Here is a 16,649-nt window from a genome sequence, read left to right as displayed (position 1 = left end):
GAAAAACAACATTTTTGAAGGCAAATGTGACTTACTGTACATAAAGAGATTTGTGTAGCGCTTAGATGGGATCTGCATACAGTGCTTATTTTCTACCCCCACAAAGACAAACAGTGCAAACTAGGGCTTGGCGGTATGGCCTAAAAATAAAATTTTCACTTTTTTCACCCCAATCCCCCCTCTCCTATTTTCCAAGGATATGCCAAGAACATTAGACAGAGAAAGCTCAAAACACATGTAACCCTTTATAGGGCATTCATTGAGGTCATTGGCTGCCATTAACGGCGGCAGATGTACAATCCATTTTGACTGGGAAAGGGGAACTAAAGAAATGGCATTGCATTCACAGCTAGTCCTCCTAGTTTAAATGAATTGGATGTCTATCTTAGTCAATGGCAAGCAATGAGTTAAAATGCCAAGAAAAAAAAAAAAAAAAGAAAAAAAAAAAGGTATTTCAATTAGCATTTTTATTGATTATAATTAATCATCATTTAAAAAAATATATAATTGAGATCTGGCTATACATACAGTGGGGCAAATAAGTATTTAGTCAACCACCAATTGTGCAAGTTCTCCTACTTGAAAAGATTAGAGACGCATGTGATGTGGAAAAAAAAAACACAGAAAATCACATTATTTGATTTTTAAAGAATTTATTTCCAAATTAGAGTGGAAAATAAGTATTTGGTCACCAACAAGCAAGCAAGATTTCTGGCTGTCAAAGAAATCCCACTGTGAAGCATGGGGTGGAAACATCATGCTTTGGGGCGGTCTTTCTGCAAAGGGACCAGGACGACTGATCTGTGTAAAGGAAAGAACGAATGGGGCCATGTATCGAGAGATTTTGAGTGAACATCTCCTTCTATCGGCAAGGGCATTGAAGATGGGTCTTTCAGCATGACAATGATCCCAAACACACAGCCAGGGCAACAAAGGAGTGGCTTCGTAAGAAGCATTTCAAGGTCCTGGAGTGGCCTAGCCAGTCTCCAGATCTCAACCCCATAGAAAATCTGTGGAGGGAGTTGAAAGTCTGTGTTGCCCAAAGACAGCCCCAAAACATCACTGCTCTAGAGGACATTTGCATGGAGGAATGGGCCAAAATACCAGCAACAGTGTGTGAAAAGCTTGTGAAGAGTTACAGAAAATGTTTGGCGTCCGTTATTGCCAACAAAGGGTACATAACAAAGTATTGAGATGAACTTTTGGTGTTGACCAAATACTTATTTTCCAATATGATTTGCAAATAAATTCTTTAAAAATCAAACAATGTGATTTTCTGTTTTTTCCCCCCCACATTCTGTCTTTCATGGTTGAGCTTTACCCATGTTGACAATTTCAGGCCTCTCTAATATTTTCAAGTGGGAGAACTTGCACAATTAGTGTTTGACTAAATACTTATTTGCCCCATTGTGCTTTATGTGGACATCAGGTCTTATTGGATTTTTTTTCTTTAACTACCAAAAGACTTACATGCCCTTTAAAGGGTTAGAAATGTTAGATGGTGAACCAAAGTAATGCAAATAAAGTGCAAAACCTCTGTCTTAAGTATCCTTTCCATTTCCCCTATTTGTGCTGTTAGCCCCCAATAACGTAACCCCAATAACAAAATATTTTTCAAGGAATCATCTATTGAATAATTTGTTGCTATACAGTTGTGGTCAAAAGTTTACATACGATTGTGAAGAACATAATGTCATGGCTCTCTTGAGTTTCCAGTTATTTCTACAACTCAGATTTTTCTCCAATAGAGTGATTGGAACAGATACTTCTTTGTCACAAAAAACATTCATGAAGTTGAGTTCTTTTATGACTTTATTTAGGGTTAACAGAAAAAAGTGATCAAATCTGCTGGGTCAAAAATATACATACATGGATCTGAAAAAGCGAATCGCTTACTTGAACAAGTCAGGAAAGTCACTTGGAGCCATTTCAAAGCAGCTGCAGGTCCCAAGAGCAACAGTGCAAACAATTGTTTGGAAGTATAAAGTGAATGGCACTGTTTTGTCACTGCCATGATCAGGAAGAAAACGCAAGCTGCTGAGAGAAAATTGGTCAGGAGGGTGAAGATTCAACCAAGAATCACCAAAAAGCAGATCTGCCAAGAATTACAAGCTGCTGGAACACAGGTGTCAGTGTCCACAGTCAAGCGTGTTTTGCATCTCCATGGACTGAGAGGCTGCAAAAGCGGCACCTTAAGGCTCGACTGAAGTTTGCTGCTGATCACATGGACAACATAAGACCTTCTGGAGGAAAGTTCTGTGGTCAGACGAAACAAAAATCGAGCTGTTTGGTCACAATGCCCAGCAATATGTTTGGAGGAGAAAAGGTGAGGCCTTTAACCCCAAGTACACCATGCCTACCGTCAAGCACGGTGGTGGTAGTATTATGCTGTGGGGCTGTTTTTCTGCCAATGGAACTGGTGCTTTACAGAGAGTAAATGGGATAATGAAGAAGGAGGATTACCTTCAAATTCTTCAAGATAACCTAAAGTCATCAGCCCGAAGATTGGGTCTAGGGCGCAGTTGGGTGTTCCAACAGGACAATGACCCCAAACACACATCAAAAGTGGTAATGGAATGGCTAAATCAGGCTAGAATTAAGGTTTTCGAATGGCCTTCCCAAAGTCCTGACTTAAACCCCATTGAGAACTTGTGGACAATGCTGAAGGAACAAGTCCATGTCAGAAAGCCATCAAATTCAACTGAACTGCACCAATTCTGTCAAGAGGAGTGGTCAAAGATTCAACCAGAAGCTTGCCAGAAGCTTGTGGATGGCTACCAAAAGCGACTAATTGAAGTGAAAATGGCCAAGGGACATGTTACCAAATATTAGTGCTGCTGTATGTATATTTTTGACCCAGCAGATTTGATCACTTTTTTCTGTTCACCCATAATAAAGTCATAAAAGAACCAAACTTCATGAATGTTTTTTGTGACAAAGAAGTATCCGTTCCAATCCCTCTATCAGAGAAAAATCACACTTGTAGAAATAACTGGAAACTCAAGAGAGCCATGACATTATGTTCTTCACAAGAGTATGTAAACTTTTGACCACAACTGTATTTGTTTTTTGTTTTATTTAGCAAAAAACAACAACAAAACTGGAATTAATTATATTTGAACCATCCACAACCAATAAAAGTTAGAATTAATAAAATTGATTCATTGCCCAGGTTTACTGTAAACTGGCAGACATTTCCAAGATTGCGTGCAAAAATACATCCAACAATTTCCTCGAGTATTTTCATAATAAAGGTTATGAGCAAAATCCTTCTTCACACGGTTTAGTGTGTTTATCTCAAAGTCTTTTTTGCTAATTTCGTGCATATCAATCTGAATAGCTCAATTTTAACCATGAACAAAACAAATGTGCCCCACACAACAAGTAGATTATTTTCAAATAATGTGGCTGGGGTTGCTTATTTACCCAATTGCAAATAGCAACTGATACTTATTTGACACAAGATTTTTTTTTTCACACTATAATTGACCGTCCAACACTGAGTCATTTCTTGGAGTCAGAATGGGATAACCACAAAAAGGGCCATCATGTTCTTGCCTATAGATAACACATTGTGCTACTGGGGTTGGACAAAATAATGGAAACACCTTAAAAAATCATCAAAAACTAATTTAATATGGTGTAGATCCGCCTTTTGCAGCAATTACAGCCTCAATTCTCCGAGGTATTGATTCATACAACTTGTGAATTGTTTCCCAAGGAATTTTAAGCCATTCTTCAGTTAGAATACCCTGTAACTATTTAGAGACAATGGCGGTGGAAATAAACATCTTAATTGAATTTCTAAAACTGACCATAAATGCTCCATAATGTTGAGGTCTGGGGATTGTGCTGGCCATACGAGATGCTTAACTTCATTAGAATGTTCCTCATGCAATTCTTTAAGAATAATTTTTAATAATTATGATGCCAAAATGTTAGGTGTTTCCATTATTTTGTCCAACCCCTGTATGTTGCAATTTTCAGTGCCTCAGGTCACACTCAGCAGGCATGAAAATGGGTCAGGGGTTAAAAAGGTGAGAAAGGTGTGGAGGAAATATGTTCCGGCGTTCTGCCAAAATGTCCGCCGTCGGCAAAACGTCCTACATGTGGCGAATTTGACCATTTTAATTTTTCACATAAGGCTTAATATTCGAGTTAACGGGGGTTTAATTAGTTGAAGGAGTTGATTTCAACCACCATTGACTCGCGCTAGCTTAGCCACTCCGGAGCCCTGAAACTAACAAATAACTGTCAAACTGCACAGAATTTGTTCAAATCATTTCCAACGACTAATTAAACCCCGGCTAACTCAAACATTAAGCCTAATGTAAAAAATTCTGAACTTCCCCTTTAAAATAAAGACCATTGAATATGGCCCTTAAAATGTTGTCTATAAAAGTTTTAGAGCAATAAAACAAACAACACAAATGAATAAAATGAACAGGAATCCTTCAAAGTATTTCATAATGGGTCCAAATTATTTTTCGAACAGATCATGTGACTATAGAACCTTAGAGACAGCCGTTTGCATTGCTTAGCCAAAACTACAGCTGAGGAGGCAAGATGGATATTTAGAATTTCTTTAAACCTAAGCTTTCAAAACCCTCAACAACAACTGAGCTTGAACCGAGGATTGAGCACGAGCAGTATCAAAAAGTCCTGGCTGTCATTGTGCTGTAATTCCAAGTGGTGCTTGAATTGGATGCTTATAGCGGTGGACAGTCTTTTTGAGCCAGCGCAAAGAGATATTTTTGTTATCTTTACTGGACAAAAATTAGAAGTAATGGCTGTGTTTCCAGTGTGCAAATGCAGCCGTTTGTAGTATATCTCCTGCCTATTTCATTGCATCCTGGCGAGGTACCAAGGCTATGTTGTTTTGGCCGCAAACTCCCAGCGCTCACGCATCATGGTAATACACGTGACCCTTTTTGTTCCATCCCCGATTAAAAAATGTGACATGTGATGTCACTCCCATGACTACAGTATTCTTCATTCTACACACATTATGGGGCAATAACAAAATAGTAACGCACAGGCATCAAGGAAAGTAATTTTCCTCAGATTACTGATTTAGAAAAATGAACGCGTTAGATTGTTCTTTACTGAAAGAAAGTAATCAGATTAGTTACGCATTACGATACCGCGTTATTGACAACACTGCTTTTATATTACCGTTAAATACACAAGCTTGACGCTACCTTAACGGGAGCTATTTTTTCACCGGACTCTCAGGCAGTGTTCAACGCAAGCTGCAACGAACGGCAGTAACTTTGTCATACCACAAAATATGAAAACGAAAACCATTACTCACTAAATTCAATATGCTGGCAAATGCATTCATCTAAAAACAATTGGGAGTGATACTTTACCTCCTCCAGCGAATGTGAATTCGTGCTTAGTACAAGATCATCTGTCGCAATTAGCGATCTTTGACGCTTTTTTTTTTTTTTTTCCTCCCCGCATACAAACTTGTTTCTCTCTCAGCGGCTGTGATTAACCTCAATGAAGTTGCTGTCCTAGCTAAGCCTTGCCTATCATTCGTCTTTGTAAGTTTTTAGTAACTTTGTGTATTGAATTTGAAAGGAAAATGTGTGTTTTGTTTTTGACGAACTTTTTCATGAAGCTAAACTGTTGAAGCTACTCACATGTGGAAAAATACGAGTGTACAACGTTTTAAATGTATTCATTTGGTATATTTCAGTTACCACGATTTGAGAGATCAATAAATTGAAGAATTTACGCCTTGCGTTTGGAGTGCTTGTTTTTGGGTTTGCTGGAATAGCGTCACTGACACACGCAGCATCAAACAGGGGAAGAGGTAAGCGCTGCCGCGCCAAGCTAATTCTGGCTGCATTTTCGACACATGAAAAATAACGAATACGTACTACTGTATGACGGAAAATTTTAGTGGTTTTGTAACCGCGACGTTTTCATAGCATGGTAATCCGTGAAGGTAACTGGCACATGCCTACAAACGACCCCCCCCCTCCCCCTTAAAATTTTTTCTCCTCGGATCTACACGATTCACGTAGGTCATCCTTTTTGACTTCAAAACGGCGAATTTCGCCGAAAGGTGAGAGATTTTCATGCCTGACTCAGTCATGCTGCGCAGCTTTACAAAGCTTTGAAGCTTCCTATCAACAGTGTCTCCAAGGCAACATTAATTGGGTGTGTCATGTGCCAAAACATTCCCATGCGAGTTTGTTGGCTATAACTGAAGTTCATTTGTCTACATAAGAAAAACAGAGGGTTATTATAAATTAAAGGAAATAGCATTAGTGAAATCAATGACAAAGCCATCAACTTTCAACACTTACTTGAGCCAAACATAGTCTAAATTTGACTTAAATATAGATAACTAAAACAACATATACAATGTGACTAAAATACAGTATCCAAAACTAACCAGGCATAAAAAGAAGTACCTCTTCCATTTTCTTTGTTAATAGGGCTGGATAGGATCAGTCCTTGAGCTCAAACACGTGCAGTCTGTTATGACTGAAAAGCATCAAATGAAGATGCTGGCTTGCTGCCATCTCATTAGCTGTGGTTTTCAGCACATTTTCAAAGCAGCAACAAAGAACTGCTGATAACAACATCCTAAACCACATCCTGTAATATCACAGAGACACCGACCAGACTACTTTTCCATTCTAGTCCTGTACTTCCTGTACAAATCAAAACTGAAACAAACTATTAGGCGAAAAAATGAAAATGCTATGCACAAAAAAGGCAACAGTAACTATTGTAAGAAATACAGATATAAAATTCAGGTAAGCACCATAAACATATTTAGATGTCAAATGAGCTTAAATTTCAAATTCCCTTTTAAATGGATGCATTATTATTTCATAAACACTCACTGACCACAGTATTAGGAACCATCTGAGAAGGATTCGATACAAGATAAGTCAAATGCAATGCTCATTTTTTACCGAGACTGGTAGAGAAGTATGGAGTAAATGCTTTATCTTACTATTTCCACCTTTTTCAACAGAATAGGATCGTCACGATGTGTTCAAGTGAGCTCGACATTATTCAGAGGTTCTTGTTAGGCTTAGGCTCGTCTGTGGCTTTGGACCATGAGGGAGATTTTATGTCAGTAGACAAGATGCTCATGATGTCTTGGAGAGCTCTGTTTATCTGAGCTCCAAATCTGTGGGAGTCCTGAAATGTAAGCCGGAAATCATTACAGTAGGGTATCATATCAAAACAGCTTCTTATCAAATGCCTGGAGCAGCATAAGTGGTGTGCGTAATTCATACACTTAATAAGATCTCATGGGCCTGAGTTTGACATGTAGTATGTGGCCTAGACTCAATGCATGATAGAGGAGTTCCAAAAAATCGATTATTACATGCATCGCGATTCGACATGTGACGATTCGATTACGATTCATAAAGGTTCAAAAACGATTATTTTCCCTCCTAACTTTATGGCAACCTTTCGTAGCAGACCAAAATTCAAGACACGTCTGCCGCCCAGGCACCGTTAACGGGCGCACGCACGTTATGATGGATGCTGCCTGTTACTGAGAGACAGATTTACTCCTTTTTTAAAAGACTGGAAAATAAATTCTGCACAAGTTATTTTTTTGAGCAAGAGGGGAAGAGAGATAGTTCATTGCTCCTTGTCTTTCAGATGTGCAGCAGTAGTTTTAAGGCATTTCAATTAAACACAGTCTTGAGTGTGTTACTAAGACCCGTGTGCATCTATAAGATGTGAGTACACTAGGGCTGTCCCAAACGACTAATTTTCTCCCGATTAGTCAGCCGACTATTTTTACGATTAGTCGACTAATCTAATAATTTATTTATTTATTTATTTATTTATTTAACCAATTTAGCAATGAAATTTTTGTTGACGCTTATCAATTCACAAAAAACATATTGGAACACTCAAATTATTTATTAAAGTACAAATAAACACGTAAATAACAATAATAAATCACAAATAAACAATGAGTTCAAATGCTGATAGAATTAACTAGTGTAGCATCCCGATTGAAAAGATGGTCTCTTAAACTGATGGTTTACAACTTTTATTCCATCCTTGATGTAAACACACTGTAAGAGCTACGGTGCACACAAATAAAGCAACACAATTAGAAATTAACAAAAACTTTTCACCTTTTTCCTTTTAAACCTTATTTATATATCAATGAATTGCCTATATGAATTGCCTTTACCTTAATTTATTACCTTATCATTGACAAGCTCTCCCTTGAGTGCAATTACTGTATATACTGTATATATTTATGACCTTTTAACCTTATATAATTTTCTATACCATAAAATAAACCATAACATGAAATAAACCTTTCAATTAGCATTAAGAACAATACTAATAGCACTTATAGGCCCATTGTCAATGAAACATTATTATTTAGTAAGGCGACAGCACCCTCTGGTGTACAAAAAATGAAAGAAAAAAAAATTACAAACTGCGTGAAGGCGCTTGAGGTGTTTATTCACGGCCGACTTGCAGCCAAGCTTGGCATTGAAGAGACAGGACAGAAGAGTGTACTCTCCTTTGTTTCTTTGAAATAAGGCAATGTTTTGGACATTCTGGTGCGCTTTTTTTGGCTTTGTGCCGCTTTCCCCGCTTGCAAACAGAGCATCCGACATTCTAACTTTCCACGCATATATTTTTTTAACCCTTCATTAACCGTCGACGGGATGTTGTGCTCGTCGACGGATTTACGTCATCGATGACGTCGACTATGTCGACTAGTCGGGACAGCTCTAGAGTACACGAACCCTCCTGTACTGTTTAGCCTTTATTGATGTTGTTTTTGAGATGTTAATAGTTAGTGCCGAGCGCTAAGCTAATTAGCTAATTTGCTCACGTGTATTTCATACAGTGGGGCAAATAAGTATTTAGTGAACCACCAATTGTGCAAGTTCTCCTACTTAAAAAGATTAGAGAGGCTTGTAATTGTCAACATGGGTAAACCTCAACCATGAGAGACAGAATGTGGGAAAAAAAAAACAAAATCACATTGTTTGATTCTTAAAGAATTTATTTCCAAATTAGAGTGGAAAATAAGTATTTGGTCATGTACAAACAAGCAAGATTTCTGGCTGTCAAAGAGGTCTAACTTCTTCTAACGAGGTCTAACGAGGCTCCACTTATTACCTATATGCTGTATTAATGGCAACTGTTTTAACTCATTATCTGTATAAAACACACCTGTCCACAAACTCAGTCAGTCACACTCCAAACTCGACTATGGCCAAGACCAAAGAGCTGTCGAAGGACACCAGAGACAAAATTGTAGACCTGCACCAGGCTGGGAAGATTGAATCTGCAATAGGTAAAACGCTTGGTGTAAAGAAATCAACTGTGGGAGCAATTATTAGAAAACAGAAGACATACAAGACCACTGATAATCTCCCTCGATCTGGGGCTCCATGCAAGATCTCACCCCGTGGCGTCAAAATGATAACAAGAACGGTGAGCAAAAATCCCAGAACCACACGGGGGGACATAGTGAATGACCTACAGAGAGCTGGGACCACAGTAACAAAGGCTACTATCAGTAACACAATGCGCTGCCAGGGACTCAAATCGTGCACTGCCAGACGTGTCCCCCTGCTGAAGCCAGTACACGTCCAGGCACGTCTGCGGTTCGCTAGAGAGCATTTGGATGATCCAGAAGAGGACTGGGAGAATGTGTTATGGTCAAATGAAACCAAAATAGAACTTTTTGGTAGAAGCACAGGTTCTCGTGTTTGGAGGAGAAAGAATACTGAATTGCATGGAATTGCAATTGAATGGGGCCAAGTATCGAGAGATTTTGACTGAAAATCTCCTTCCATCAGCAAGGGCATTGAAGATGAGACGTCGCTGGGTTTTTCAGCATGACAATGATCCCAAACACAGTCAGGGCAACAAAGGAGTGGCTTCGGAAGAAGCATTTCAAGGTCCTGAAGTGACCTAGCCAGTCTCCAGATCTCAACCTCATAGAAAATCTGTGGAGGGAGTGGAAAGTCCGTGTTGCCCAACGACAGTCCCAAAACATCACTGCGCTAGAGGAGATTTGCATGGAGGAATGGGCCAAAATACCAGCAACAGTGTGTGAAAAGCTTGTGAAGAGTTACAGAAAAAGTTTGGCCTCTGTTATTGCCAACAAAGGGTGCATAACAAAGCATTGAGATGAACTTTTGGTATTGACCAAATACTTATTTTCCACCATGATTTGCAAATAAATTATTTAAAAATCAAACAATGTGATTTTCTGTTTTTTTTTCCCACATTCTGTCTCTCATGGTTGAGGTTTACCCATGCTGACAATTTTAGGCCACTCTAATATTTTCAAGTGGGAGAACTTGCACAATTAGTGGTTGACTAATTACTTATTTGCCCCACTGTATGCAGAACGTGTAAAACCATGATTAAGTACAGCGGTAACACTACAAACATGCAAAATAGTACAGAAATCTGTAAAAAAACACAAGCATATTGGTTAAAAAAAGTCTTATTTCTAAAGACACTTTGTTTCCAGAAAATGTGGAATTCATTCCATCTGTGTAAATATTATTGTATTGTTGAGAGAAATAAGTACTCCCTTTAAAATGGTTAATGTTTTTGCACTTTATTGTAAAATAAATAAATAAAAAAGCAGCTTAAGGGCAGCTTTTTGTTGTATGGGCATGTTTCCATAGTTCCTGTTGAATCATTACGATATTTTAAATAAATAATGGACATAAATTTGTTTGGCTACGGTATTAATTGGTAATGTACGATGCATCGATAATCGCGATAATCGCGTCAATACCTTGATCATTGTTCAGTAATCGAATCGTAGCAGCCTGAATCGTAATCGAATCGTGGTGGCACACCCCTAATGCATAAGGCCAGTTCATCAAATCAAATCAAATCATTGGTCTGTAGTTATTAAGCACTTTTCATTAATTAAATCATTGGCTGATTCGAGTCAAAATGAATTGGACGCTGCGAACGGCACTTGAAAGATGAGCATTCACAGCCATTCCTCCTCGTTCAAATAAATTGGATGTCCGTCGTTGGCAAGAGCAGCCAATGAGTTAAAAATGACACTGTAATCGTGACACATTTCAAATTCTGGGTTGCATCCAAATGGACGGTTAATAAAAAAATAAAAAATAAAAAAAAACAAAGCCAAAAGGCGCATTTTACTTACCGTTTCATTGCAGGAGTATTTGCAGGACACGTGAAAGTTGATCATATCTTCACCCACAATGATGTAAGAAACGCCGTAACCATCATCTGCAACCTGCAGTGGCCAATGAGAAATGTGAATTTTGTGTCTCTGTGTAGTTGTGCGTGGTGATATGAACAAAATCTATCCTAAAATGCACCAGTTTGTATCATGATCCCTAGAGTTGTCCAATCCGATAAAAATATCTTAAAATGAAATCGGATAATTATAGACATCGGTTTTTCATTATCAATTTAGAGTCAATATGCATGTGAATATGTGATATGTTAGTGCCTTACTGGCACTTTGCACTTGCACTTGATCCAAAAAACTGATGTTTGCAGTATTTCGATTTCAACTATAAATACAGTGGTACCTCTACGTACGAAGTTAATTCGTTCCAAGACCTAGTTTGTAAGTCGAAATTGTAGTATGTTGAGCAGGATTTTCCCATACGAATACATTATAATTCCATTAATTCATTCCACTGCCCGAAAACCTACACTAAATCCTTAATTAATACTGCTGGTACTATTGCAAATAGCAATAACACAGAGCAAAACAGCTAAATTGTGAATAAAAATAGGAATAATAATATATTACCGTATTGGCCCGAATATAAGACGGCCCTGATTATAAGACGACGCCCTCTTTTTTAAGACTCAAGTTTTTGAACACCTAATTAATTTTTTTACAGAAAATAAAATTACAGTACATCCGAAACAAATGATTATAACAATATATTTGAGAGAAAAGCATGTTATTTTGCCTCATTCAAAATCTTAATATCTGAACATTTAAACATGTAAACTAAAGTGCAATCACATTCGTAGATGAATAGCTTCTGGTTTTTGAAATGTAAATAAACCAATCTATTGTGATAAAACAACAAAATTGCAATAGCTGCATTAACCATCAAAGTGGAGTTTAACTGTAACTGTAGTCTTGAAACAAATCTGAATAAGGAAAAACATTGCAATAAAACAATGCAAACTGGTTAAACTTGAAAGTAGCTGAGATCTGTCATGACAACATCGCTTCAATGATATCTGGCGCCATCTGGCGTCGTGAATGGGTAGAGTAGCTGAGAGCTGTCATGACAGAACATCGCTTCAATGATATCTGACGCCATCGAGAGTCGTGCATGGGTATAATTTCTACACCACTAATATACGACGACTCCCTCTTTTTCATTCTTATTTCAATGCAAAAAACACCGTCTTATATTCGGGCCAATACGGTAATAGTAATAATAACAATAACACCTGTAATAATGTGACGAATCAGGTTCTAATGTGGCAGATGTATTTTTGCGTGGTGTACCTGAACACACTGCGTGGTTGACATGCCAGAGTGAGGGAGGACTTTTCACTTTACATGGTCAGCTGCGGGGAACCGTAGGTGTGTTGTGTTGCACAAGTTGATGGAATAAATGACTACAAACGTGACCAAGCTGGCGATTTCTTTGGCAATGTTACCACAATAATAACTGTCACCTTAACTTACCTTAACCTTAACGACTGGCGAACGGAGGTCAGAGGAGGACCGTCGAGAGTAGACATTCTACGGCGGGTAAGCATTACCTTTTTGCTTTTTTTCACCACCAGCACTAACATTATTGGAACCCATGTTGATTGCTCTCACAAAATCTTCCGTGCCTCCATCTTGTGGGGAAAAAATAAGACACTGCGCCGCTGTCATAGATCGTCGTATTTAAAGCATGTCGTCGGATGATGAAACAAATGGCGAGTCAAATTTTACGTCGGATTTCGAAAAGATTGTGTGCCGAAGCGATCGGATGTCGAGGTACCACTGTATAATGGTGCAATATAGACACTTTTTCCGTAACTTTATTTTTCACAGAATGTTTATTTGGAAAATCTTGAAGTTGTTACCTTTATCATTATGAAACCATCCAGTTGAACATCACAATACAATTAGCCATAATATGTTAAGTACACGACCGTATAAATGGGTATCGGTTTGATCTCGGCATTGGATTTTTGGAGTTGGACAATATCGAGATAGCGGTTAAAAAGTCATTAACGGACAACTATAACTGACCGCGATATGCCACGATTTAGTAGTTTTTAATATTTCAAGGAAAAAAATGATTGAAAAAAATAAAGCCAGCCAGTCTTTATGAAGATTACGTTTGTGGTTCTGCTCATTCTGTTTCATTCACCTTTGTTGCAGGACTTCATTTGGACTGTGTGTCTACCAACATCAATGGCAGCCAATGAGGTAACTGATTTAGTTATAAACACTATGTTTGTGCTGTGTGTTAATTTATCACGCCCCTGGTGTGCTGGTAAAGTGACATCTAGTGGACATAACACATCTAGTGTCTGTATCATGATTCATTTGCATCATGGATTTGAGACATAAGCACTTTAGAGTTGAGTACAATTTATTTTTTATTTTTCTACAATATATTTTTTAAAATTCTAGAGAAACTCCTTTGCTCTGCTTGTTGGTAAAATGCTACGGGTCAGTAACGTTTGATTTTGGGATATTTACAGAGTTCATTTCTTTTGATTTTGGGTTCACTTTCTGTTGGTTTTAGGGCGCTTCCTCTCAATTTTGGGGCATTTACTGGACACTTTCAATTGATTTTGCATCAGTTCCTGTTATTTAGGGGAATGTCTTCCTGTTGATTCAGGAGCATTTACGGGTCACTTCCTGTTGATTTTGCACCAATTCTTGTTAATTTAGGGGCATTTACGGGGTCAAGGTCCGTTGATCTGGGATCACTTCATGTTGGTTTCGGGGCACTTGCTGTCAAATTTGGGTCACTTCCTATTGACAATATTTAAATTGACAGTAGTGCCGACAGAAAATATTTATAGCGATAAGTCATTTAGGAAAATATATCTTCATATTCTCCAGCAGTACTTTGTAGATCAGAGGTGCCCAAGCGAGTCCTCGAGAGCCCCTATCCAGCTTGTTTTCCATGTCTCCCCCCTTTAATACACCTTAATCCAGACATGTCCAAAGTCCGGCCCGGGGTCCAAATGCGGCCCGTGGTCAAATTTCATCCGGGCCCCAGCCTCTGTCATAAAATCAATAACGTCTGGCCCGCACACAGACTTAATAAATTGGTCAGCAGTACTGCTACCAGCATATGAAGTAGCTTACACACTAAATGCTGCTCCTCCTTTACCCACTAATAGGCAGCAGGACTCTGAGCAAAATTACCCTGTTTGACCCTTTACTCCCGATTTTCTAAAATGGCGACAACAAAAAAAAAGTTGACTGTGACGGCCGACGCTTCAAGGATAGGTGGAAATTTGACTATTTCTTTACTAAAATACGCAACAACTGTGTCAGCCTCATTTGTAAAGAGACAGTCGCTGTTTTTAAAGAGTTCAGTGTGAGGCGACATTACCAAACAAGACACACTGACATGAACGACAAGATTACAAGGAACATACGTAGCGAGAAATTGAAGCAATTTGAAGCTAGTTTAATTTTACAGCATTAGTATTTCGCAACAGGCCGAGCGTCGAAAGAGAACGCCACAAAGGATAGTTTCGAGAGTGTTGAAATTATTAATAAAAAAAAAATAGAGCAAATGTGACACACAGAATGGCTTGCTAAAATTTGCTTAAATATATTCTACGTAAAGGATGTCAGCCAAGGTCGGCCCCCCACATTTTTACCACACCAAATCTGGCCCCCTTTGCAAAAAGTTTGGACACCCCTGCCTTAATCGAATAACCAGCCCATCAGCAAGCTCTGCAGGAGCCTGATAACGATCTTGATTTTTGGTTCAGGTATGTTGGAGGAGGGAGGCATGGAAAACAAGCTGGATAGGGGCTCTCGAGGACGGGACTTGGGCACCCTGGTGTAAATGATGAACCAGTATTTGCATTCCATTACAACTGGTCTGTGACCCAACACTTCATAGACATCACATATACAGTATACAGTACGAGATGCGAAAAGCACGCTGCTAGTCAATTGCGACTGCAGTTATCATTTTTCGGCCATTTTGTGTCAGCGCCATTCAATACACATTATAACCAATGAAGTGTGCACTTTTAAAAAGCTATAAATTGCAAAATTTCACATCGATTTTTAAACAGAATACTTAAAAACAATTTTTTTTACATCCAGCCAGAATCATAGCCAAGTTAATCCGGTTTGTTATAAACCAAACTGTTTGAAAATCCGCCAAGATTTCATCGAGTTCATAGTATTTTAGTGAAGAAAATACCCACTGTAAGATCGCTGCCACATAGGCTACCAAAGAAGACTACTACTTTAAAGTGCCTGTGACACGAAAAAGCATGTTTATTTGATAATACACGCAGTATTTTATGCTCCTGAATGAAATGGACCGCTTGGATGTGTGTGGAAGCGATCGCTATATTTATTTAGTTTTTTTAATCCCGCGCCATGAAAATGAGTGACTTCCGGCAACAGTCTCCAGTTGAGAAAGAGGGCGCTGTGACGTGTACGGAGGAAGGAGTCCTCTTTACTATACAGCCGTACTGTTGTATGAGAAGGACTAAGGATTCAGCTGATTTTGCGGATTAATACGTTTATTTTTCACATCACGCCAGCCAAACGGCTGCAGAAAAATCTTGCTGTACGAGGGAGAGGCGTGTGCGCCTTTTTGGCCTTTTTTCACCGGTGGATATTGGCCAAAACAAGCCCTACTACTGTGGGACCATGGGACTTAAGAGGAAGTGAGTAAAAATCGTGTTTTGTATTATGTCAAATACTGGGATAATTTTAATTTGTAGGTGGCTTGCATTTTATGGCTGACATGCTCCTTGTCCCCTCGGCCGACGACAGGCGGCTTGTCGCACATCCCCCCGCCGGGAGAGCACTATATTCCCCTCTTCATGTGCCCGGTGTTCTGTCAAATTTTCCGACCGATCAGAAATTACAACTTCAAGTTAAAAATAGCCGCGAATACAGCGATTACAAAGTAAACACTACAAACTTTCTTTCAATAAAGGACTACTTACGTTTGATCATGGATGGGCATGTACCGTAAAAAGCTCTCCTCATACACATTAGCTGCACATGTTAGCTGCACAACAACTGCAGCCGCCCTCCTCTACTGAGTGTCACGCTGTTTACGACTTCGCCGTGTAGTAAAGCATTATTTTGCCATATTCGTGTTGACCATTTGGCAGCTACTGTACATGCTCCTCCGATGTCGGTCATTGTCCAGCTGCTTCCCCGGCGAGCTCTCCTGTCCGCAGTAGCAGGGGAACGAGCTGTAAAATGCTCTCCGCCGGGCGGTTTGCCGATCGGCGAAGACAATCGACAACCCAGTCGTCATGTGAAATTATCCGGGCTAGTTATGTGGGATTTTCCGCTTCGAAAACTTTGAAACATCACTCGGCTCGGGTTAACATGTCGGCTAGCTGTCACGCCTCTTGGTTTGTTTACATTCTCCGAAGCCGGGGAAGGGAAATGACATATGCCCCATTTAGGTGGCATAAAA

At 39.1% G+C, this 16,649-nt stretch overlaps 1 protein-coding gene across 2 annotated transcripts in view; it reads right to left on the bottom strand.

Annotated features, from left to right (window-relative positions):
• Positions 1–1,814: 1,814 nt before the first annotated feature.
• cpt1a2b (carnitine palmitoyltransferase 1A2b) overlaps positions 1,815–16,649 on the bottom strand; it is a 56,501-nt gene continuing 41,666 nt past the window's right edge. For both annotated transcript variants that reach the window (XM_057861464.1, XM_057861465.1), the window contains exons 18-19: positions 11,168–11,260; positions 1,815–7,170 (exon numbers count right to left, since the gene is read on the bottom strand). In XM_057861464.1, the coding sequence (XP_057717447.1) occupies positions 7,042–7,170; positions 11,168–11,260 (222 nt within the window). In that variant the 3' untranslated portion in view covers positions 1,815–7,041. The remainder of the gene's footprint in view (positions 7,171–11,167; positions 11,261–16,649) is intronic.

This window comes from Corythoichthys intestinalis, chromosome 16 (assembly GCF_030265065.1).
Source record: "Corythoichthys intestinalis isolate RoL2023-P3 chromosome 16, ASM3026506v1, whole genome shotgun sequence".
In the NCBI taxonomy this organism is placed as follows: Eukaryota; Metazoa; Chordata; class Actinopteri; order Syngnathiformes; family Syngnathidae; genus Corythoichthys; species Corythoichthys intestinalis.
Note: the sequence above shows the minus strand (reverse complement) of the source record. Positions and strands in the feature narration are given on the sequence as shown.